Source organism: Musca vetustissima, unplaced genomic scaffold, assembly GCF_032173495.1.
Source record: "Musca vetustissima isolate MV318-11 ecotype Yass unplaced genomic scaffold, APGP_CSIRO_Mvet_v1 utg29385, whole genome shotgun sequence".
NCBI lineage: Eukaryota > Metazoa > Arthropoda > Insecta > Diptera > Muscidae > Musca > Musca vetustissima.
Window position 1 is genome coordinate 106,317 of NW_026876215.1, and position 26,707 is coordinate 133,023.

Consider the following 26,707-nt stretch of genomic DNA (forward strand, 5'->3'; position numbering starts at 1 on the left):
CAAGATGTTGTTTTCTACTTGGTCGTTCCATCTAATTCGTGGCCTTCCCCTTCTACGGGAACCATCAGTAGGCTCGTTTTATATGCCTTTTGAGCTGGGGCATTCTCATTCATCCGCACAACATGGCCTAGCCATCATAGTCGCTGCGACTGAACTATGTCGATGTCCGCGTATAAATTGTAGAGCTCATGGTTCATTCGACGGCGATATTCACCGTCGACGCAGATCGGCCCGTAGATCATTCGGAGACATTTTTCTTTCAAACACCCCAAGAGCTGACTCATCTGCTTGCGCAAGTACCCATGCTTCTGATTCATATAATAGCACGGGTAGTATCAGCGTCTTGCAAAGTGTGAGTTTGGTCTGGCGGGAGGTGGCCTTGTTTCTAAACTGCTTACTTAGACCATAGTAGCATCTGTTGGCCATCACACTCCTTCTCCGAATTTCAAAACTGATATCATTCTTTTTATTTATTCCTGTATCTTTAACTACCACGAATCTGTAGTTCTCAAGTTCCACAGTTGGTCCGAGTCTACTGGACGTCTTGCGTGTTGATACCATCAGCTTGGTCTTCTCGTCGTTTACTGCCAGACCCACTTTGGCAGACTCCTTTTCAATTTGTTCAAAGGTGGCTGTTACCGCTCGCAGTGTTCGACCCATTATATCGATGTCATCGGCGTAGGCGAGTAACGTGTGTTGTTTGGTGTACAGAGTGCCATTTATGTTCACCTTTGCGTCTCGAAAGACATTTTCCAGTAGGATGTTAAAAAAGATCACACGACAAACTGTCACCTTGCCTGAATCCTCGTTCGGTATTGAAGGGCTCCGATAGGTCTTTTCCTACTTTAACTGCTGATCTTGTGTCAATTATTTAGTTATCCTGTATAGCCGTATTAAAATGAAACCGCTGAAAGTTAGAGTTCCGTGGTAGTTGTCTAGGGTATCATATGATCTGCCCCATTCGACTACATTACTCCTTTCACTGGTTTTCATTAAAAACTAAAATCATTTGTTTCTCTAAAAATACATCGATTGTTGCGCCTTGCCCTTGGTCTTAGCCAAACTTGCCATTGAAGACCTGTCCAAGCCTAACACAAAGAGAGTAACTTCTTCCTTCTCCTCCCTGTGAAAGACTTCTCATTTCTTCACATGCAGTGTCCCGTTTTGTAGGCTGAAGACCTCGAGCATGCGCTCGGTGTCGAAATCGCTACCCCAACCTCTGACAAAAACTGTAGCCTTTTGTAGTTGAGGAATGTCTTTTTTCCTCACCAGCTTGAATTTCATTGTTCCATTTATGGGTCCAATGCTTGCCATCATCTTCCTCAGGACTTCTATGCCAGACTTGCCATTGAAGACCTGTCCAAGCCTAACACAAGGACACTCCCTTCCTCTTTCTCTTCCCTGTGTAAGACTTCCCATTTCTTCACATGTAGTGCCCTGTTTTGTAGGCTGAAGACCTCGAGCATGCGTTCCGTGTCGAAATCGTTGTCCCAATCTCTGACAAAGACTGTAGCCTTTTGTAGTTGAGGAATGTCTTTTTTCCTCACCAGCTTGAATTTCATTGTTCCATTTATGGGTCCAATGCTTGCCATCATCTTCCTCAGGACTTCTATGCCAGACTTGCCATTGAAGACCTGTTCAAGCCTAACACAAGGAGAGTCCCTTCCTCTTTTTTCTCCATGTGGAAGACTTCCCATTTCTTCGCATGCAGTGTCCTGTTTTGTAGGCTGAAGACCTCGAGCATGCGTTCCGTGTCGAAATCGCTGCCCCAACCTCTGACAAAGACTGTAGCCTTTTGTAGTTGAGGAATGTCTTTTTTCCTCACCAGCTTGAGTTTCATTGTTCCATCTATGGGTCCAATGCTTGCCACTATCTTCCTCAGGACTTCTATGCCAGACTTGCCATTGAAGACCTGTCCAAGCCTAACACAAGGAGAGTCCATTCCTTTTTCTCCTCCCTTTGGAAGACTTCCCATTTCTTCACATGCAGTGTCCTGTTTTGTAGGCTGAAGAACTCGAGCATGCGTTCCGTGTCGAAATCGCTGCCCCAACCTCAGGCAAAGACTGTAGCCTTTTGTAGTTGAGGAATGCCTTTTTTCCTCACCAGCTTGAGTTTCATTGTTCCATCTATGGGTCCAATGCTTGCCACTTTCTTCCTCAGGGCTTCTATGCTTTTTGGGGATTCAAATTCCAGCATTAGATAGTTTCCTTTAAAAGCGCAGCTATTCAGTTCAATGGGGACTCCTTTCCGTCGATCACTGCATGGAAGAGCACGTCTCGATAGCGTTTCTTGGCAACCTTGGCATAAGACGGTGGCACCTTACCATCTTTTGCTGTCATCTTCCGATTCAGCACTCGTCTTCCTGATATCAGAGCCAGCTTCGTCTGCCCTCGTCAGTGGATTCTCGGGGCAGTCTCCTTTGACGTTGGTTTGACTCAACTTTCTCTTACTATCGGTCGACGGGAAGCTTTTTTCCCTTTTTGGCAGATTTGACAGTCGCCTGCTCATCCGGAGACCGTATCTTCTTTGCCGCTTCCGCAGAAGTGGAGGGAACGTCACGCTTATCCCTTTGGGCCTTTGTCTGTATCTTCCTGGCAACCTTGGCATAAGTCGGTGGCTCTTTACCATCTGTTGCTGTCATCTTCCTCTTTCGCAAATTTTGCATGTAGGATGGTTTCTAGCCAATGAAGACCCCTATTGTTTTTGGTAAAGATCGGTTAGTGTTTAGGGGATGAAATACTTAATTTTTGTCGGTTTTTCTGGTCGCTCAGAAGCCGCTGTTATAGCCCGAACATAGCGAAATTTTACATGGAGAACGGGATCGGGCTAAATAATAAGAATGCCTGTTTTTATAAAGATCGGTTAATATTTAGCGGGTCAATTGGACCCTGACTTTTGTGTGAAAAATGACAAAATTTGTACTCTATAGGGAATATATTTACTCCTGAAACACATAGACCCGAGAAGTTGATAGTATATCCAAGAGGAGTGCTTGACCTTTAAATTGATACCAATTATATGGTCGTATGTACTCGGATGTGGGAGTTACACTTAAATATTTACCGGTGCTTACGTACTCAGATATTTTTTAGTAACCCATTACCTATCTACAGTGCGGAAATATAGCGCGGGTCGCTTTGAAATTTTCTATCAGGATCCAGTTACGGTCAAGGACAACGCCTACAAACTTTCGGTGATGAGCAGATTATAATTATGGGATGAAGTGGACCGAATACTTAATTTTTTGTGTTTTCTTTTCGAGTCGATGCCAATAATAGGCCGAACATCACAACACAACCCTCGGTGAAGGGAATCTGGACAATTAATTAGAAAGGCTGTACTGAATATTAGTAATATTCGGAAAATATGTCAGTGTAAGAAAACGGTGCTGTTGACCACTAAACGGGCTAGAGGGAGCAAATATCACGAAATATTGTACAGGCTTGGAATAAACATCCGAAGAAAGTAAGAGTTCCATGGTAGTTGCGTAGGGTATCGTATGGACGGCCCCGTCCGACTATACTGCTCCGCTCACTGGTTTTATTTTTCTTTTGAGGATCTATACACAATTTCTATAAAATGTCCTTAAATTTACCTTTTTCTGAAATTCCTAATCCACATGCTATAATCGTGTCCCGTTCTTCAGAGCTAATCAATATCAAATGTTTTCATATTTCAAACCAGGTGTGCTTTAGTTTCAGTTCAACACCCTTCATGCTATGTTTAGTTTTATTGCTTATTTTTATAACTTTCAAATTCTAAATTCAGCCCCCTACCCAACCTCCTCAAGGAAGAAATAAAAACCCAAAAAACAAGAGATACACACGTGCCTTCCAAAACAAAAAAAAAAAAATCGTTAAGGATTAACATGAATTACAAATGAATAATTTAAAAAGGTTTTGGTATTTTCTTTTTCTTGGTTAAAATATTGCCCAGAACAAATGGACTGGGCAGAGCAGTGAACGAGAGAGAGAGAGAGAGAAAAAAACATTAGATACAAATATTCAAACAAAACAACAACATTGTAGGTCATGTGAATGAGAATAACAACAACACCACCACCACAAAGAGGAAAAACATATGTTTTCTCTAAGGGTCCTTTATTTATACGCCGCATTTAATGGGTTTGGGAGGCTCGCCTGCCGCACAGAATGTTGATTCGAACGAACAAAGACCACGAGTATTTGCAGGGAAATTTATTTTTGTTTTTTTTCAAACATTGAAGTCATCACAAAAAAGAAAACGGCTCAGAAATAGGGGGGTTGATTGTTTCCAGGCTAATTCAGCGAAGAAAAAAAAGTCGAAAATAATCAACAATGGCAACAACAACAACAGCAAAAAAAGGATAACATATTTAAATGAATTATAAAAAGTAAGAGTTAATAGACCATTGAGGACATTGACTCAGGTTGCTTGGTTGGTTCAGAGGACAAAAGAGTCATAGGGAGAGGAAATAAGAGATAGAGAGACAGAGAGGAGTTCCCTCTTGCGGGTCACTAAATGTTTTACTTTTATTTGAAATTAAAAAAATACACATAACAACAACAATTCGATCTTGTGTTAATTGAGTAGCCCCTAGAATGTAAAACAATGAAATGTTCTTATGCGACAGATGATGACTCTTCCAAAAAAGAAGACATCACAGAAAAAAAAACAACAGAAATTTAAATTAATTAAGACAACAAAATCAACAACAAAGAATAAAAAGCGACAATAATTTGATGAATTACTTTCGATCATTAAAATGTCTTCATTAATGATTTCGTGGAGGAGGAGGAGGTGGGAGAAGTAAATAAAACAAAAGGCAGACATTTGTTCATACATCACAGATGATATGTGAGACATTCTTTTAAACAAAGTACAATAAACTTTTTAATAGGAGGAAATATAGAAATTAATGTCTGGTATAGAAAAAAATTCTCCAAATCATTGGAAACTATAAAAAATACTTATTATACCCTACACAACTATGTTGTCAGGGTATTATAGCTTTGTGCAGCCCCAAAAGTTTGTAACGCCACGAAATATTGGTCCTAGACCCACCTTTAAGTATACCGATCGTCATATCTTGACTAGCTGAGTCGATCTAGACATGTGTGTCCGTCCGTCCGTCTGTCCATTATAATTTGTAAATACGATACAGGCCACAGTTATGGATGGAATCTGGCCAATGAAGACCCCTATTGTTTTTGGAAAGGATCGGTTAATATTTAGGGAATGAAATGGACCAAAAACTTTATTTTTGTCGGTTTTTCTGGTCGCTCCAGAGGCCGCAGTTATGGTCTGAACATCGTGAAATTTTACATGGAGAAGGGGATCGGGCCTAAGAATAAGCATGCCTGTTTTGATAAAGATCGGTCAATATTTAGCGCGTCAAATGGACCCTGACTTTTGTGTGAAAAATTACAAAATTTTTATTCTGGGGCGTATATACTTGCTCCTGAACGACATATGATGTTGATGGTATGTCCAAGATGAGTTGTTGACCTTCAAATTGATACCAATTATATGGCTATATGTACTCCGATGCGGGAGTTATACGTAATTAATTAAAGATGAATATGTGCATATTATTACTATTACTCCATTAGAGGCCGGAAATGTCGAGCTGATCGCTTTGAAATTGTGCATGAAGTTCCGATTATGGTCAAGGACGACGCCTATAGTTTTCGGTGAAGTTGAGATTTCATTCAGAGGGTGCAATGAACCGAAAACTTTAATTTCGTAAGATTTTCTAGTCGCTCTAGAGGCAATTATTATATGCAGAACATCAGATATTTTAAAAGGTGAAGGGGATCTGACCAAATACTTAGAGTGGCTGTTTAGATGACGATCGGTCAATTTTCCGAGGGCCAAATCAACCAAAACCTATAGTGACTAATTTTTTATTTTATGGCGTAAAAATTCACTTCAAGAAAAAACATTTTGGAAAATATGCAAGACTTAGAAAGAGGAGCTGTTGAATTGCCCAGGCTCAGAATATAGAACCGCCGAAAGTTTGCTTTTCGTGGTAGTTGTGTAGGGTATCATATGGTCGGCCCCGTCCGACTATACTGCTCCGCTCACTGTTTTTTTTTTTTAATAGAAAATATTTTAGGAGTCTTCCATTAAATATGCACCATAGTAGAACTCCTCTATCCTTAAATAGTCATTGAAAGGTCCTCAGACAAATTGTGATTTGTAAACATACTTCAGAAAATTTTTGTTGTTGTTGTTGTTTTTTTCGTATCACTGTCTCATTATCATCCATTATTAACATTAAATATTAAATACCTCTTCTTCTCTTCCTCTGTTCGAATGAAAATTAAAAACACAATGAGTCATGCTTGATTATCCTTTTTGTTAATTTTAAAAGGGGGATTTTTTTCTCCGCCGCAGATGACGCTTGAACCCGTTGTCCATATGGTCAATGGAACAACAGCATGATGGGAAGAGATAGGAGGCGGACAACAACAACAAGCATTGTGGATATGGTTAATTATTGAAAAATAATTGAAAACTCAAAAAATGGGAAAGAGATGAAAAAACAAATGTTAGGAATTATTGAAAAATAAAACCAGTAAGGAAAGTAGTAAAGTCGGACGGGGCCGACTATATGATACCCTTCACCACTATGGGTATATAAAACAGGACTATTAACATGAACTTGGACGAACTATAATATTTGATAGATCAATCCATAAACAAGTCATTCGTTTGTTACAATGGAACAAAATTATATAAATCGACTTCAAACAAAGCATTAGGACATCCGTTGGACTATGTCTGTACTTCTAGAAAACGCAACTACGCAACCCAATTTACTTAACATCGGGCGTAAATATATATGGAATCTATATCCAAATAGGAATTGTTGATTGTTCCTATCAACCTATTGGTTCCTTGGTGCGTCAATTGCTTAAAATCAATCTATAATAAAAGGGAGCTATATCTAAATCTCAACCGATTTTCACGAAACTTTCCACACATCATTCTGGACTAAATTCAGTACGCTATGCCAAATTTCGTGAAAATCGAAAGATATATATTGACTATGATGCACCATTTACATTAAATCGGACGAAATTATATATGGGAGCTATATTTACATCTTAACCGATTTTCACGAAACTTAGCACACATCATTCTAGACTCATTTCAGTACACTATGCAAAATTTCGTACAAATCGAAAGATATATAAGGACTTTGGTGCCCCATTTACCTTAAATCGGACAAAACTATATATGGGAGCCACATCTAAACCTGAACCGATATTCACGAAATTTAGCACACATCATTCTGGATCTAATTCAGTACCCTATGCCAAATTTCGTGCACATCGAATGATATATAGGGACTTTGGTGCCCCATTTACCTTAAATCGGACGAAACTATATATGGTAGCTATATCTAAATCTGAACAGATTTTCTTGAAATTTGGCACACATTATTCTGGACCTAATTCAGTACTCTATGCCAAATTTCGTGCACATCGAAAGATATATAGGGACTTTGATGCCCCATTTACCTTAAATCGGACGAAACTATATTTGGGAGCTATATCTAAATCTGAACCGATTTTCTTGAATTTCAATAGGGTCCGTCCTTGGGCTAAATGAGTGAATTATGCCAAATTTCATTTGCTTACAATTTAACATCTACAGACGAACGGACTATGCATATTCACAAAAGGAACCATGTGTCTATCTCGTTTCCTTATGCCTGTTACAAACATATGCACAAAGACATAATACCCTGTACCACAGTGTGGTAAAGGGTATAAAAACTCAAATAGTCAATTTTCACAATCCACCCTAGATACCAATTCTTCATCATTAACGAAATTGTGCAATGCAAGAAAATATGATGCCGATCTAAGTCCGAACTGTATGGCTGATGCATTTAAACTTCCCAAACAAGCTCCTGAAGCTTCTGGCGAGTTATTTTGATGTGTGTGGCCCAGCGTTGTCATGGTGGAACACCACACCTCTCTTGTTGGCCAATTCTGACCATTTCAAGTCAATTGCTATCTTCAAACGGTCCAGTTGTTAACAGTAGAGATCAGAAATTAGCGTTTGGCCATATGGAGGCAACTCATAATAAATAATCCCCTTCCAGTCCCACCAAATGCATAGCAGAACCTCCTTGGTCGTTAATCCTGGTTTGGCCACAGTTTGACCACGATCGTTTTGGCACAGGGTTATCGTATTTGATCCATTTGTCATCTCCAGTCACCATCCGTTTATGAAGTGGGTCTATCTCATTCCGTTTGGCCAAGAGTTCGCAGATGGAAATTAGATCCATCCTATTTTTTTCTGTTAATTGGTGTGGTACCCAAACATCGAGCTTCTTTTTGAATCCAGATTTGTGTGAATGGTTTAAAACAGTTTTATGGACGATTTTTACCTCCTGGGTGATGTTACGACGGCTAACATGCCGGTCAACTTCGATTATTTCTACGATTTTATCGACATTTTCGACGAGCGGCCTAATTTTTCAATATATTTTTTATATTTTCCAATATATAATTTTTCAATATATATAGTATATAATTTAGACATTTACAGGTTAAAATTATAATTTATAAATTATACATAAACATTATAAATTAAATTATATATTTAAATTATAAATTTATAATTTAATATATTTATTATAAATTATAATGTAAATAATATAAAATAAAAAATACATTATAATTTATAAATTACATATAATAATTTAATTTTTTTTGTATTATTTTCTTATGATAATTATTTACAAAAAACAATAATAATTTAAATATATAATTAAATTTATTATTTATTATATAATAAATAATAATTCATATTAATTTATAAAATATATAAATTTAATTTATAATTTTAAAATTATAATTTAAAAAAAATATTTATTATATATAACAAAAATAAAAAAAATTCTATAAATTTTGAAATAGATTTAAAAAAACAATAATTAATTTCTTTCTTAAAATTAATTCATTAATTTCAATATTGAAAATTAATTTAGTTATTTGCAAAAACTGTCTTCTTTGACCTGAAAGGTCATTTATTACAAAAATTCTTCACCGGTGCTTCTTGGCATTTGCCAACCCCTCTCCCCTCATTTCCCTCTCACTGCCTTCATTATGTTCACTTTGAGGGCATACCTTTTGACATTATTTCAGGTCCATTAACTTTTCAGCGAAAATACAATAAAAACCCCCCAGAAAAAAACAACAAAACAAACAGCAACAACAACAACATCAGCAATAACTATGACAATAAACAAAAGACCGCAGGACCACTTAACAATTTTTGTGATCATAGCCTCCTGTGTGTGGACAGACAGACGGACCATGGTAACAAAAATCGAACGTATGCCGGATAATCAACGTAAACTAAATACAAACATAAATGACAACAAAAGAAACAACTGCAACAACAACAACAAAGAAATGTTCTAACACCACTGTGGGCCTGGCTGGTACTTAAGGATTTTGTGTTTTGACAGGAGCCGAATATTTTTTGTTTTGTTGAGGGGGTACAGGATATGTACATATGTTTAAAATGAACTGTAACACAACGTTTGGCACGTGTCAAAGGCCAAACAACGAGAATTTTTATGTTAACAATTTAAGATGGATTGACAAAATTCCAATGAAAAAGACACAGGGACCTGCAAATGAAGAAAAAAAATCGAAAATGTAAGGAAAACTTGGCGGGCACGTGTTATAGATTTAGGTTGTACTTTTGGCTTGAAGTCCGTCTCTTACCACTATTGAAAAACCATTTTCGTACTATTAATTCATCACTCACTATTTTTGTTGCTGCTGCCCTTCCCCCCCCCCCCCCCCTTCCTTATGGAGATAATTAAACATCAAAGTTTATTTGACCGCTAATTGTCCAAATATTTACTTTGACAATTTTTGTCTTCAAATTCACCATTAAAAATAAGGGGTACCGGAATCGAGTTCATAAAATTGCAATTGTAAATTGGAAATTAAAGGTGACCATTTCCTCTTCGTTGGCTGGCACGTGATTAAGCCATTTACATTAATGACAAATAAAAACAAAGAAACAATTGTCTTGAGGACAATATTGGCTCTTCATAAAATCCAAAATAAGCTTGACACGCACTCAATAATCTTATTGATTCGATTTTTTTTCTTTTATTAGCCTATTGATGATGTTGCAAGGCGGAAGTTTTATTAATTACAACCCTTTAATATCATTTGAGAGGTAATAAAGAATGAAGAATAAACTAAAAAAAGTAGTTCATGAATTGCTATCGAATTGTTTGTTGGCGTTTTTATGCGTAATTCAATTAATTATAACATGTTGGGGGGAAATTATTATTTTAATTACTCGGTTTTATTTGTGATATCCAAATTATGACAATATTAAAAGGTCATTTGTAAAAATATATTTTTTTCTGGAGAAGACTTATTACAGATGACCTGTAAAAGTCTACCAACGAATTGTAGATTACCTTTTAAATGCCTTTAAAGGTAATCTACAATTCGCTGCTACAAAATATTTAATTGATTACTAAATATTATATTCAAATTTCTTGGTATATTAAATGCGCTCTGGCGAAGGGCGAAATCCATACAAACGCCACGAACGGAATTTGAGCCAGTTTTTAGAATATTTCTAATATTTTAACCTGAAAAAATGCAACACAATTAGAAAAACTACATATCTGACTCTGGTATGAATTAGGATTATTGGCTTCGCTCGAAAATTAACAAAATAGCGGAACTGAGAAAATTGTTTTTTTTTTTTTGAAAAATCGCCTATTTCGATCAAAACCCGTGGTAGAAGATCTTCAGCTATTAGATTTATAGGGAAGATCTTTAGCGATTATATTTATCCTTGTTCATAGGAAAGCTATGTAGGTCCAGAAGAACGTATTCAAATTTGTAACCGATTGGATTATTAGTTTTTGAGTCATCGTGTCCGCCATCCGTAAAATCGTTGTTTTGAGAAGCACTCATGCCGTTACTTAATGCTAACACAAAAAGTTATCTGTTATATATCCAGAGTTGAGATTTTTATACCCTTCAACACACAGTGGTATAGGTGTTATGTCTTTGTGCATATGTTTGTAACAGGCAAAAGGAAACGAGATAGATACAAGGATCCTTTTGAAAATATGCATAGAATCACTTTCTGAGTCGATTTATGCATGTCCGTCCGTCCGTCTTTCCTTCCGTCTGTAGATGTTAAATGGTAAACAAAGTACAGGTCGCATTTATGATCCGATTTGGATGAAATTTGGCACAAACCACTTATTTGGCCCAAGGACAAACCCTATTGAAATTGGGAAAAATCGGTTCAGATTTAGATATAGCTCTCATATATATTTTCGTCCGATTGAGGTAAATGGGACACTAAAGTCCCTCTATATCTTTCGATTTGCATGAAATTTGACATAGAGTACTGAATTAGGTGCAGAACGATGTGTGCCAAGTTTAGTGAAAATCGGTTGATATTTAGATATAGCTCCCATATATAGGTTCGTCTGATTTAAGGTAAATGGTGCACCAAAGTCCCTCGATATCCTTCGATTTGCCTGAAATTTGGCATAGAGTACTGAATTACGTGCAGAACGATGTGTGTCAAGTTTCGGGAAAATCGGTTCAGATTTAGATATAGCTCCCATATATAGGTTCGTCCGATTTAAGGTAAATGGTGCACCAAAGTCACCATATATCATTCGATTTGCAAGAAATTTGGCATAAAGTACTGAATTAGGTCCAGAATGATGTGTGCTAAGTTTCGTGAAAATTGGTTTAGATTTAGATATAGCTCCCATATATAGTTCTTTCCAATTCTATGTAAATGGTGCAACAAAGTTCCTATATACCTTTCGATTTGCATGAAATTTGGCACAGCGTACTGAATTAAGTCTAGAATGATGTGTGCTAAGTTTCGGAAAATCGGTTCTGGTTTTGGTAAAGCTCCCACATATGCATATATATTCGTCCGATTTTACATAAATGGTGCACCAACCTTCTAGTGTTTGTCCGATTAACACGATTTTTTGCACAACGTATCAAGTTGAGACTTGAATAACGTTATTGCGTTTTGTTGAAATTGATGTAGATGCTGTCATAGCTTCCATATGTATTTCGAATGGATGTCTGAATGAAATTAAAATTTTAACAGTGGGGCGACCGAATAGCATGTATTAATTTTGCTATAAGTCGTTTTTCATAAATTTGTCCCATGCTACGAAGTCGACTTTAAATCTGCCCGAATGAAATTAAATTTATCATAGGTTGCAGAAAGACTTGCGTATGTTCCTTGGAGGGGATACATATGTACAATATACCCAAAGTGGTGAAGGGTATCATATAGTCGGCCCAGTCCGACTTTACTGCTTTCCTTACTGGCTTGTTTTGAAAATGTAAGAAGAAATTCTAGAGAAGTTATAGGTTATAGGTTTTTTGATACCGTGAATGGGTAAAGGGTCCCCTATAAGGGTACCTAATTTTTCAGCAAAAATAACGGTAATTTGGTATTTTGGAGCCTCATTGGCTAGAAAATCTCCATACCAAACATGATCTATATTTATTCAATTTCGGGGTAGGCCTAATATATCGGTATTTAAGCATGTTTTTAAAAAAGAATTGGCTAGTTACTCATTGGTTATCCAATCTACCTACAAAAAATGTATATTGGCATAGCCCCACATAATGTTCCGATCGATTTTGGGTATCTCAAATGTTAAAAGTTGGGCTGCACCACTGCCCGTAGGCCATTAAGACGTTGAATAAACATCGGCCAACAATCTTTCGCTGTCTCAAATAAATGTTACCAATATAAAAATCAAATTTTATTAGTTGAGCCTACACACTATGATACCGCATTGCCTTTAATGGACTACTTCAATATTGATAAATTGGTTATCTTACTCAAAAAATAACTGTCTTCGATCGAGGCAAATAAAAATTTCTGAACTATAGATAATCTTCCAGATCTTCTGCCTTTACAATACATCTGCAAGTTTTTCCATCTAAAGAATACTATGGCTATAAACGACCAATACAATATATGTGAAAATAATTCTGAAGTTTTTTAATTAGTTTTCTACAAAAACCTTCTTATATAAGACCTGTACACAGAAAAAAATTCTTATATTATATAGTGTTCAGAAAGTGTTGCCAAATGTCGGGATTTCTGAATTTAATGAATGCAATTCATAAAACATAAACTTTGGAATGTGGTGATGGTAGTAGAAAAACCATATAGAATGTTAAAATTCGGTTGCGCTTACTGTATTTTGTATTTAGATTGTATTTAGATTTCATATCAAAATAATTTGGAAAATCCATATGAGAATTTTGTAACACCAATGCTGAGGACGATATGAGTGTATGTAATAAAGAACCAATGGAATGTAAAACTAGTCACAATCGAGTGAGTGGAAAGTCTTCGTTTGTTAGCAACAGAAGTCAAATAAACGATTGCAAAAATACCGAACCCGAAGTAAGGGGAGAGGCGGAGAATGATACCAAAACAAAACACAGCCGAACAATGAATGGTGGTTGTAATGTTTGTGTTTTTCTTGGGAGGAATACATTCGTTTTTGTCGAAAAGAGAGAGAGGAAAAATGAGCTAAATAGTGGCAAAATAGAGTAAAGAAAGAAACTAGTTATGATATTAATGAAATGTTTACATTTTTTTGGAAAACACAGTGGCTTTCTCATGATTATAAGAATTTTTACTGGTATTCAAAGCAATTCATGTAAAAGTAGTAAAAAAAGGCAATAACACACGGAATATGTATAAAATATTCTCTCTATAGAAGACTTTTAGTAGGTATTTGGTATTTTGTTGGATAGTTGAACAGGGTACTTATGGAAATAATGTGTGCTAAATGCAAATTTTGGATTTGGTTGAACCTTTAGAGCTCGAATCATGAAATTTGGTACTAAATGGTACTCAAATTTAATTTATGGTCGATGTTAATACCTGTTTAAATATTACCTACATTCGCTAACGAAGTTGCGGGCATATGCTAGTACATCATAAAAGTCTTTTTCTATAGCTACAAAATAATTATTGTTTATAAATTTAAAATGTATTCTACATAGAAAATAGATCCTTAATTTAAAGAAGACCTCTTCTATATATATAGAAAAGAAATTCTATAGAAAACCTCTTCTAGAAATTGAATACTCTTTCTATTAATAAATGAACTCATTTATAGACAGAAGAATTCTTGTATGAGTAAATTATCACTCTATATATGGAAAACTTTGTCTATGGATAATATATCCTCTTCAAAGGAACGAAATTTATTTTATATACATATAATATATTTTTTTATACACCGAGGACCTTTTATGGTGATATATAGAACAAAGACAACTTCAATAGAAGATTAGAGACCACCTCAATGTAAATAGGATATCTCTTCTACAGATACACATACCTACTTGAAAATATGTGTTTTTATAGGATACTCTTATATATAATATATTATTTTAATATGTTTTGTTTGCACCTTGTAAAACTAGGAGTGCCCTGTGGCCTTCCTTATCTCTCTTTTTCTGTGTGGCAACAATAATAAAAAACGTGTAATCCTGCAAAATAGTACACAAATCCTTTTTTTGAAACGAATTATGTTTCCTCAAAAACACCAACAACAACAAATCACATTTTGTAAATTATGACTAGAGAAGTAGAAGGGAACGCGCACACACATTTAAATTAAATGTTTTACAATAGACCGGAGAGCGGGTGGTTGCAATTTGTATAACAAGTTTTTTTTATGGGCCCAAGTCAACGCACCTTCTTTGGCCAAAACATATATGATGAAAAAATATAGATTAAAGAAACCGTGCGGAGGATAGGCACATGCCTATGGCACAATGTGCGTAAATTAGTTAGTTAGTTGTGAAGTCCTGGTTTTTTACAGCTTGTCCTTTTAAGTCCTTCAGTAGTAGTTTGTGTTACTTTTTTTTTTTGGTTAAGCTTCTTTTCCTTTTTTGGGGGGTATTTTACATTTTTGATTAGCGATAAAGATCTGGTCATAATTTATGACATCATTTGAAATGAAAGAATGTCACCAGAAAAAAAATAGTAAAGAATGGTAAAGAATGGTCGAAAACTATTTCTTGGAATAAAACAAAAATAAAAATGAACAATGTGTTGTGTTGTTGTTTTTCCTTTTTGGTTAATAAAAATTCTTTTTATTTTCTTTATCGCCATTTTTTGTTTTGTTTCATTTTGGAGTCTATAAATCAATTCTTTTTGACAAATTTATTAAAGTTTGTCGTCTACGAAATGGTATTGCAGGGGGAATGGATGGTGGGTATGTAAAAATGTTATTGCTTTAGTGTGCAAAACACAACTAATCCACATTCCTTTGGCATTTTTGTTTTATGGAAAGGGTAGGGGGTTGAGGTGGCATAAACATTCAAATAAAAAAAAAACAATTTTGTTGTTTTAGAAATAAATATAATTTAGACATTAAGTTTTAGTTAGATCCTGGGGGTAAGGGGGCCGAAAAAATGTGGGAAATAATACACAGGCTTTAGCTGATAGGCCTCAAAGTTTTTGGCTTACGTATTGTGGTTTATTTAGCTCTCTCTCTCCCCCCAGAAACCTTTCCACACTCCAACCATCCATCCATTGTATTTATAATAAATCTAAAGTAGGTCTGTAATAAAATATTTGTGACACCATTAAAATTTATATTTCCATAGTTTATGTTCGGCTTGGTACTACTACCACATCATCATAATATTCCTATTTTTTTTTTGTTTATAAGTCTGCCTTGCTTTGGTTACAACTTTGTTTTTTCTGCTGTCCTTTTTTTAGTTTAGTTGTTGTTGCTATGGCAATTTTAGTTAATAAATTTTTATTGTTGAATATTTATGCCAGCCAAATAAGTTTCTTCTTCTTCTATTTGTTTGTTATTTATTTCTGCCTTTACATTTTCTTATGGTCGCGAGGGAGATAGGTGGGTAGGTGTGTGTGTGTGTCTCGGTGCAGAAAAACAATTTTTATAACTGTCATAACAAAATAGATATATGCTAAACAAAACAACATCAACAATAATAAGTTATTTTCAATATTTTGGATGTTAGCTTTCTGATCGAAGTCAATGAACACCCATCAAATTTCAATTCAAAATTTTTGTTGTCATAGTTTTGAATGTATGTTTTTGTCAACTAGATATTGGAAAAATTCATTTTTGGTTTATTGTAAATAAATAAATTGCAAATAAAATAGGCCATCATTTTGGTGAGGTGTTTTTTGTGAGAGGAGAGGAAAGATTGGCAGTAGAATTTGATAAAAATATACAAAAGAAAAAGTACAAAACAAAAGTAGTACAAAATGAAAAAATTCGCTGTTGCAACATAAATTTACTGTGAAAAAATTTCATTTCGGGGGGGCCAGGCCCCCCGGGCCACCCCCCTGCGTACGTCCATGTTACAGGGTATTATGTCTTTGTGCATATGTTTGTAACAGGCAAAAAGAATCGAGATAGACCCATGGTTCCTTTTGAGAATATGCATAGAATCACTTTCTGAGTCGATTTATGCATGTCCGTCTGTCCGTCCATCCACGAATTTTTGCGACCTGTACTTTACAGGTCGCATTTATGATTTGGATGAAATTTGGCACAGGCCACTTAATTGGCCCAAGGACGAACCCTATTGAAATTAGAGAAATTCGGTTCAGATTTAGATATAACTCTCATATATATTTTCGTCCGATTTTAACTTATTGAAGCACCAAACTCCCAATAGTGGTTCGATTGGGACAAACTTTTGCACAGAGTATTGAATTAGGTCTAGATAGTTATATACCAAGTTTTGTTAAAATCAGTTCAGATTTATATATCTTTCGATTTGCACAAAATTTGCCATAGCGTACTGAATTAAGTCTATAGTGAGTGTGTCAAATTTCGTGAAAATCGGTTCAGATTTACATATAGCTCCCATATATAGTTTTGTCCGATTTGAGGTAAATGGTGCACCAAAGTCCCTATATATCTTTCGATTTGCACGAAATGTGGCATAGGGTACAGAATTGAGTGTAGAATGACGTGTGTTGAGTTTCGCGAAAATCAGTTCAGATTTATATATAGCTCCCATACATATTTTTTGTCAGATTTAAGGTAAATGGTGCACCAAAGTATATATATATATATAATCTTTCGATTTGCACGAAATTTAGCATAACGTAATTCTATCGTGATGTGTGTTAAGATTCGTGAAAATCGGTTCAGATTTACATATAGCTCCCATATATAGTTTCGTCCGATTTGAGGTAAATAGTGCACTAAAGTCCCTATATTTCCTTCGATGTGCACGAAATTTGGCATAGCGTACTGAATTGAATGCAGAATGACGTGTGCTGAGTTTCGGTTCAGATTTATATATAGCTCCCATATATATTTCGTCCGATTTAAGGTAAATGGTGCACCAAAGTACCTATATATCTTTCGATTTGTACGAAATTTGGCATAGCGTACTGAATTAAGTCTATAGTGATGTGTGTTAAGTTTCGTGAAAATCGTCTCAGATTTCGATATAGCTCCCATATATAGTTTCCTCCGATTTGAGGTAAATAGTACACTAAAGTCCCTATATATCCTTTGATTTGCACGAAATTTGGCATATCGTACTGAATTAAGTCTAGAACGATGTGTGTTAAATTTGTTGAAAATCGGTTCAGATTTAGATATAGCTCCTATAAATATTTTCTTCCGATTTATGGTAAATAGTGTACTAAAGTCCCTATATATCCTTCGATTTGCACGAAATTTGGCATAGCGTACTGAGTTAAGTCTAGCACCATGTGTGTTAAATTTCTTGAAAATCGGTTCAGATTTAGATATAGCTTTCATATATATTTTCTCCGATTTTACATATAGCTCCCAAATATAATTGTGCTCGATTTCATACAAATGGTACACCAAAGAACCCATGTCCGTTCGATTAACTTGCAATTTTTTATAGATTTCAGAATTGTATGCGAATATGTTGTTTTAAATTAGTTCAAATATCTATGTAGTCCACACATTTAATTCCGTCATTCCTTCAGGATATTGTACATATGAGCATCTCTTTTATTTACCCAAAGTGGTCCCGTCCGTCTTTACTACTTTCCTTACTGTTTTTTTTGTAAGTGTTATTATATAAAGTCTTTTAGAACAGCCACTGAAATGAAGCCCCGTTTCGTTTGATGTGAATTCCTAGTAGATAGAACAACCCCTCAAATCTTTCCAAACCCTTTTTAAATTTATATAAGGCTTGTAGAAGATCTCCTGCCCCCATATTACCTTTAAAAGGGTTTCTATGTATATATAAGTCCTGCTTAGTGAGCTCCAGAATATAAAGGATATTTTTTAGGAAGTTCATCTATGAAATATATTTCCAGAGGTATGATCTAAGCTCTAAAGGGATTTTTGTCTGGAAAATAACTACTAGGTGTTTTGTCTATAAAAGTGCATTACAAGATATTTTACATTTATTGGAAAGTTTTCTCTCCACATAATTGGGGAGGCTATCTTTAAAGGGGGTATTTGAAATGTACTCATTCTGTTTTACGTCGTATCATATATCGACTCTTTTTTGAAAAAAAAAAATGCGAAAGAAGTTTTTTATGAACATTTTTGTAACTCACATTTCTATCAATCTTTCTAAATTTTATTCAATTTATGTACAAAATTTTCCTGTTTACCCCAAAAAACCCCTAAACCACAAATGGTGATTGTTGATAAAAAAAGGAAAACTATGTCCGGTGATACACGGTGAAATATAATGCTGGTGATAAGCTTAATATTTCAGGTGAAATTGAGGTGGACGTTACCATAATTTAAATGGGATTGTTTCTCTGGTCACAATCCCTGTTGGTAATAAAATCCATTCTGAGATTGCATCACATCATCGTCGGGCAACATGGCTTGACTTGTTGGTTGGCTGGTTGGTTAGTTAGTTGGTCATAAAGGTGCGTGTGGCTATATTACATATCGTTGTTGTCGTTGGCAAAGGTTTTAAGTTGTAATCTCTAAGTACCCACATTTTTTACTTTTTTGGCATATTAACTAATTTTCATATAAACACGAGTAACCCCTGCTCCGACTTCTTTTTTTACTTCATCAACTTTAAATGGCCTAAGATTTGTTTTCTCTTAAAGGAGGGGGAGTCAGTGGGTTAAGCAGTAAGGGCTAGGGGTCTAAGTAAGTAATTAATTCATAATTTTAATTAGTCCAACCAACATTATTACATTTCATATTTAATTTAAGCCATTTATTGTTGGGCTTGTTAAGATTTGTTTTTTTTTTCGTGTACGTGCCTAAATATATTAAATTAATTTTTATATGTCCTGTTTCATTTTTTGGCTAAGAGGTTTTTATTTCATTTAGTTGGCATTTTTTTTTTGTGTTCGTTAGTGTTTTTTTATGATTTTGGATAACAAATCTGTGCTATTTGGGTGCCTTTTTGTAACTATGCGGTATTTCTTCTTTATGTTGCTTTTTATTTAATCAGGGAGTGTTTTGCTTATATTTTGTAAAATGAGCTCAGTTTTTGTTTTTTATTTTATGAGCTCAAAGGATTTTTTTTGGTATGCCAAAGGTTTGGGGGGGCTTTCATTTCCAGTTAAAGTGCATGGCTTGGCGCAGAATGGAGGAAGTTTTATTGTAATTAACACAAAATTTATTACATCCCTTTTATGCGTTTCTTCCGGTTGTGAGGAAATGTATGAGTGTGTGTGTGTTAGTGCGTCAGTAGGCATTGAATTAGTAGAAGGATAATGTTAAATTCTTTTGTGTTGATTACACTTCATTAGAAAAAAAATTATTACGACAATATATAAACGGCGAAAGAAAGTCTTTTACCCAAAATATTTTCTTATAGACTGAGGACCTTTTCTATACATAGAATACCCTCTCCCATGAGACCTTCTCACCTATACATAAAGGACCTTTTAACATTTTCTTAACAAAAAATGCATGCATTAAAATCAGATGGGTCTCTAAATAAAAATTGCAAATGGCCTATAAATTGTCTTTAAAAATTGAAAATAGCCTATGTATATTCTTTAAAATTCTTTAAAAAATTCACACCTATAGCTTTAAGAAATCCAAAATCCTAAATCTAAAAATATTCTTTAAAAAAATCCACACCTATAAATGTGGGGTGTTTATAATAATATTCATTCACAAAATCTACGCCTATACCTGTGATGAGACTCCATAATTATTCTTTCAAAAATCCACGCCTATAGCTGTGAAGGGTATCTAAAAATATTCTTTCAAAAATCCACGCCTATAGCTGTGAAGGGTATCTAAAAATATTCTTTCAAAAATCCACGCCTATAGCTGTGAAGGGTATGTAAAAATATTGTTTAAAAAATCCACACCTATAGCTGTGAAGGGTATCTAAAATATTCTTTCAAAAATCCACGCCTATAGCTGTGAAGGGTATCTAAAAATATTCTTTAAAAAATCCACGCCTATAGCTGTGAAGGGTATCTAAAAATATTCTTTAAAAAATCCACGCCTATAGCTGTGAAGGGTATCTAAAAATATTCTTTAAAAAATCCACGCCTATAGCTGTGAAGGGTATTTAAAAATATTCTTTAAAAAATCCACGCCTATAGCTGTGAAGGGTATCTAAAAATATTTTTTAAAAAATCCACGCCTATAACTGTGATGGGTCTCTAAAAATATTTTTTAAAAAATCCACGCCTATAGCTGTGAAGGGTATCTAAAAATATTCTTTAAAAAATCCACGCCTATAGCTGTGAAGGGTATTTAAAAATATTCTTTAAAAAATCCACGCCTATAGCTGTGAAGGGTATCTAAAAATATTCTTTAAAAAATCCACGCCTATAACTGTGATGGGTCTCTAAAAATATTTTTTAAAAAATCCACGCCTATAGCTGTGAAGGGTATCTAAAAATATTCTTTAAAAAATCCACGCCTATAACTGTGATGGGTCTCTAAAAATATTTTTTAAAAAATCCACGCCTATAGCTGTGAAGGGATCCAGGGTGCTATCTTAAAAATATTCTTTAAAAAATCCACGCCTATAGCTGTGATGGGTCTCTAAAAATATTTTTTAAAAAATCCACGCCTATAGCTGTGAAGGGTATGTAAAAATATTGTTTAAAAAATCCACACCTATAACTGTGATAGATCTCTAAAAATATTCTTTAAAAAATCCACACCTATAGCTGTGATAGATCTCTAAAAATATTCTTAAAAAATCTATGTCTCTACCATCGATAGTTCTCCAAAAATATTCATTAAAAAATTCAAGCGAATAGCTTCTAAGGCTATACGGTCATTTCCTCTGTGGTTAGATGATTTTCTATAAGAGAAAGGGCCTCTCTTCTACGAATAATCACTCAGTAACAGAGAAGACCTCGCATTAATATTAGAGTGTCTAACCTCTATAGAAGACTTCGCCTCTGTAGATAGAGAGCCTATCCATAGAGTGTATCTATAGATACACGATCACTTCTCTATTGAAAGAAGACCTCGACTTTGTATATAGAGGACTTCTCCTTTATAAATAGATGGTCCCTATTCTTTAAAAAAATAAGTCCTATTTTCTGTAGAGAAACGCATTCATTTCACCTTTCAATAAAATGAGGACCTTTATAAATAGAGGATATCTTCTTTGTAGATATGGAATTGTACTACATGGGTAAAGGACATATATGCCAAATTAAAACTCTTTGATTGATTAAATGAGACTAAGGCGCTAGTCAGTACCCCTTGCATGCGGGTTATACAAAAACATAGAACTACTTTTTTACAGCAAAATTTAATAATCCGAAATATAAATTTACAGAAAAATTGTACCTTCAAAATACATCACAGAAAATAACTGAGTTGATCCAAAATTATTTTTTGTTTTCAAAATTAAATCCAAGTTCGGTCTACTCCTGCTGGTATCTCCAACCAAAATGGTTACAATTCTACTGCATTTACTTTTTCGTAGATCTTCTCCACAGAGTATCATATTTTTGAAAATTTTGAATTTCTATGGAGCTTTTATCAATAATATATGCATAAAACGAGGTCAGTCGGATCACCCATACATCTACAGAATTCGAATGTTTTTGAATTTATCGCGAATGATAAAGTTACAATGAATGAGCAAGCATTGGCAATCTCTCGCAAAATTTGGCATTGTACGAAAAATTCACGAACGATAAATTTTCGTTCGTTCGCGAGCATTTCGTGCTGAACGATCGTTGTTGTGAGCTCTCACTCTCGTATGTTATGTATGTGCGAACATTCTTTGGCGAATGCTCGTTTGGTAAAGAATTTATCGCCATAAATTCATTCGTAAAATGCGCACAAAACGAAAAGAATGTATTATAATTCATTCGCGAGCGAATTTTTGCGCACCCTGTATAGGATACAATTCAAGGAGTGAATATACCCTTCTCTAATCAATAATCGGTGTCTCTCGAATTATTAAAAAAATTTAATGAATATATCTCATTCATCTAATTTGCCAAATAATTACCAATCGATTTCATTCATCTGTATTTATCCCTTGTTTTGTCTTATTTCCATTCATCTCATTACAGTTGTTATGCATAAGGAAAAGGAGGAGAATGGTGGCAATTCAGTTTTACCTCATATACACGCACACGATGGCTATCGGACACGAGAGTTGGGTGCCTTCGAGCATGGTCTATTAGATGGTGATATGTTCCTGCAGGTAAGTTGGAAAAGAAAAAAACCCACACACTCACAGATACATAAAAATAAATCAAAGATATTTTTCCTCAGATAGATCTCCTTGATTTGATATTTGTGATTAGTTGCCAAGCATTTGACAAATCGTAAAGAGAACATAATATAATATTTCATGCTAATCAAACCAAAAACAAGAGGCCTAAAGCTTGAAGTTCGAAAAAAAAACAACAGACAGTAGCTGTATGTGTTTAATAATTAAATTGATGTGTTAATTAATTATTTAATTAATAATGAAAGTGAGGCGGTATGGTACGAGCTACGAGAGACATATAGATATTCTAACATTTATTTCTTTCGTCTTCATCATTTGTTTCGGGGATTTTTTGATTGAGTTAATGAATGTCTGCAAGTTTACGCAGAGCATATATAACCGAATGACTGATTATGAATAGAAATTATTAATGTCAATGCCAAAAATAGTAGCAACAACAATAACAACTTCATTTACATTTGATGAAGACAAATTATGTGTGGTTGTTTTTGAGATGGGACCAACCCACAAACAATTGATTAGGGGGGTTTATTTTAGAGCAGGTGAGACAGGGAAAGGTTTGAGGTAAATATGAAAATTGGGTTTGGGCTTTTTCGCCATCTAAGTTATCAATCATTGGAAGTTTTTGGTGGGCATAGAGGGTGAGGGAAGGCTTATATAAGAAAAAGTAGGCTAGAAGGCTGCCATTGGATAGATTTTCTACCGATGGAATAACTTCTATCAATAAAATATACTCCATGAAGGCTATACATACGGGCATAGAGGATCGACGAGTTTCAGATAGAAGACCTTTTAAGGACAAGAATTATTACTATGGATGTCAGACCGAATATTATTCACTATATATTAATATAAGAACGTATGTGGTCAGAAAAGACTTCATATAAAAGTAGGACCTTATAACCTCCATATAAGGACAACTTTATATGGACAGAAAATGTTTTTAAAATTCTGTTTCTGGATGAAGATATTTTTTCTATGGTTAAAATAAATTATGTGTAAAAATACCTTCTATGGATGGAAATCCTCCTATGAATACAATTTTGAGGATAGAATGTAATAAAAAGACGTCTTCTTGGAGCTATGTCCTTCAGCAAATCATCTATATTCGAATAATTTTTATTCTATTATAAAATTAATTTCCTTCTTGTTTCCATAATAGACTGAATTCTGGCTTCTATAGAAGAAGGCCAAATGTTCGATAGTATAAGACTGCCTACCCAACAAGAAGATCCTTTGGCCTTTTATAAAATAAAAACATTAGGTATATAAGAAAATCTTCTAGTTCTCCTATAGATGTAGACTACATGGTCCTCTATAGAACAGCATTACAGGGTCTCCTTTAAAATAATATATTCATGTTTTCCATAGGAGAAAATCAGAGACACTTTCCTTGAAGACGGACGACAGATCATCTATAGAAAAAGACCAATCAGTCATCCATATAAGAAAAATATCAGCTATTTTATAGAAGGAGACCTAAAATAGAAAATAACCAACATTGGAGAAGAGCATTTGCTCTTCTTCTTTAGTAGAGCCTCAAAAGACCTCCTCCTCTTTTACAGACTCTTGGTTCACCATGTGAGGGGACCTCATGCTTTTCTACGTAAGAAAACCTAATGATCTTCTATGAATGGAATTATGATCTTCTATGGAAAATTACTTCATGGTCTTCGATGGAAGAAGTCATTAAGGTCTTCTAAAGACCTCATGGCCATTTATGGAAGAAGACCTCTTGTATGGGAGATAACCTCAATGTCGTATTTGAAAGAAGATGGTCTTCTATTAGCCTTATAAGAAGGAAAATCCCATGATCTTCTGAAGACTTAATGGTCTTCTGAAGACTTAATGGTCTTCTGAGAAGGAATACCTCATAACCGTCTAAGGAAGAATACCGAATTGTCTTCTGCAGAAGAAGACCTCATCGTCATCTATTCGAGAATACCTGACGGTCAAAACAAAAAATAATATTTTGTCTTCTTCTTTAGAACCTCTTGGTTGATCTCAGGGTCTATCTCAAGTACCTCCTGCCCTTCTAAGGAAGAATTCCGAATTGTTTTCTGAGGAAGAAGACCTCATCGTAATCTATTGGAGAATACCTGATGGTCAACACAGAAAAAAGACTATTTTGTTTTATTTTTTTAACATCTTTTTCTTTGGTAGACCTCAGGGTCTATCTCAAGATCTTCTAAGGAAGAATATCAAGACCTTGAGGAAGAAGATCTCATCGTCATCTATTGGAGAATACCTTATGGCCAACACAGAAAAATACTATTTTGTCTTCTTCTTCTCTTTTTCATTGGTAGTGGAGAAACACTCATGGTTTTCATGACCTTTAATTGAAAAAATCTTGTGATTTTTGTAGAAGGCCTACTTATCTTTCAAGGAAGAAGACCTCATGGTTCTCTATGGAAGACATGATGTCTTCCACCCATTGGAGAAGACCTCTTGAATTACACAGAGGAAGAAAATTTGTTTTTCTTCTTCTTTATAAAGCCTCAGAAGACCTATTTTTATTTAGCAGACTTCATGGTCCTCTATGGAAGGAGACGTCATATTCTTATATTTGAACCTCAAAGGTCTTCTTTATAAAATGATCTTCTAAGGAAGAAGACCTAACGGGTTTTAATTAGAGAAGACCCAATGGTCTTATACTGAAGAAGACCTCATGATATTCCATGGAAGAAAATATCTTGGTATTCTATCGAAGGAGGTCTTCTAGTGGGGAAACTCTCATGATCTTCTATGGAAAAAGACCACATGACCTTCAACTGAAGAAGACCTGATGGTTTTCTTTTGTAGAAGACCTATTTATCTTTCAAGGAAGAAGGCCTCATGGTTCTTTATGGAAGAAGACCACATCGTCATCTATTGGAGAAGACCTCTTGGCTAGCACAGAAGAAGGAATTTCGTTTTCTTCTTCCTTATAAAGCCTCAGAATACCTCTTTTTATTTAGCAGACCTCATGGTCCTCTGTGGAAGGAGACATATCGGAGAAAGAAGACCTCAGGGTTTTCTAAGGAAGAAGACTTCGTGGTTTTCATTTAAAAATGACGCAATGGTCTTCTACTGAAGAAGATCTCATGATATTCCATGGAAGAATACCTCTTGATCTTCTATCGATCTCTTGGCCTTCAATCGAAGAAGACCTTGGGTCTACTAAAAAAGAAGACATCATGGGTTTCTAAAAAGAGATTACATGACCTTCTATGGAAGAAGACCGAAGGATCTTCCATAGATGGAGAACTCAAGACCTTCCATGATATTCTATGGAATAATTCCTCTTGATATTCCATAGAAGAAGACCTCAAGGACTTCACGTTCTTCTATGGAATAATTTCTCTTGATTTTCCATAGAAAAAGACCCCAAGGCCTTCTATGGAATAATTCCTTCTATGGAATAATTCCTCTTGATATTCTATAGAAGAAATCCTCATGATGTTCTTTAACAGGAACCTCATGGGCTTCTCTTGAAGAAGACCTCATGGGAGCTGATCTGATTGTCTGTTATGGAAGAAGACCTACACGTTTGCTGATTTTTCGTTTTATTGAATCAGAACAAAAAAACTTATGTTTTTCCGTCAATATTCAATTTTTTTTAATTTCAATTTATTAATTTCACTTCAAACCTTTTTTTCAAGTTGCATCAAACCTCACATGTTCGATGTGTTATGGAGATAATAATTTTTTGATTGTTGTTGTAGTTTTTTGCAATGATAATTCAAATAACATTTCAATTGAAATGCATGTGAGCATTCATATTGCCCTGTCATTAGAAGTGAATGCAACCCAGACCGAATGGCCAAACATACAAATGGACAAATGCACACACACACACTCAACCAAACCACACAACAACTACAAAAAATCAAATACTACTATTCATAAAAATTCCTTTAATATTTAACAACTACCGATAACGGCTTCTGCAATATTTAGATGGCGTTTTTGTGGTTGCTGTTGTTGTCGGGTTTTTACAAAACAAAAACAAAATCATATATTCA

At 34.9% G+C, this 26,707-nt stretch overlaps 1 protein-coding gene across 1 annotated transcript in view; it reads left to right on the top strand.

Moving 5' to 3' along the window:
- The window catches only part of LOC133338782 (mucin-5AC), a 128,300-nt gene that overhangs the window by 67,900 nt on the left and 33,693 nt on the right, over positions 1–26,707 (top strand). The window contains exon 3 of the mRNA XM_061546889.1: positions 22,540–22,673. Within this exon, the coding sequence (XP_061402873.1) occupies positions 22,540–22,673 (134 nt within the window). The remainder of the gene's footprint in view (positions 1–22,539; positions 22,674–26,707) is intronic.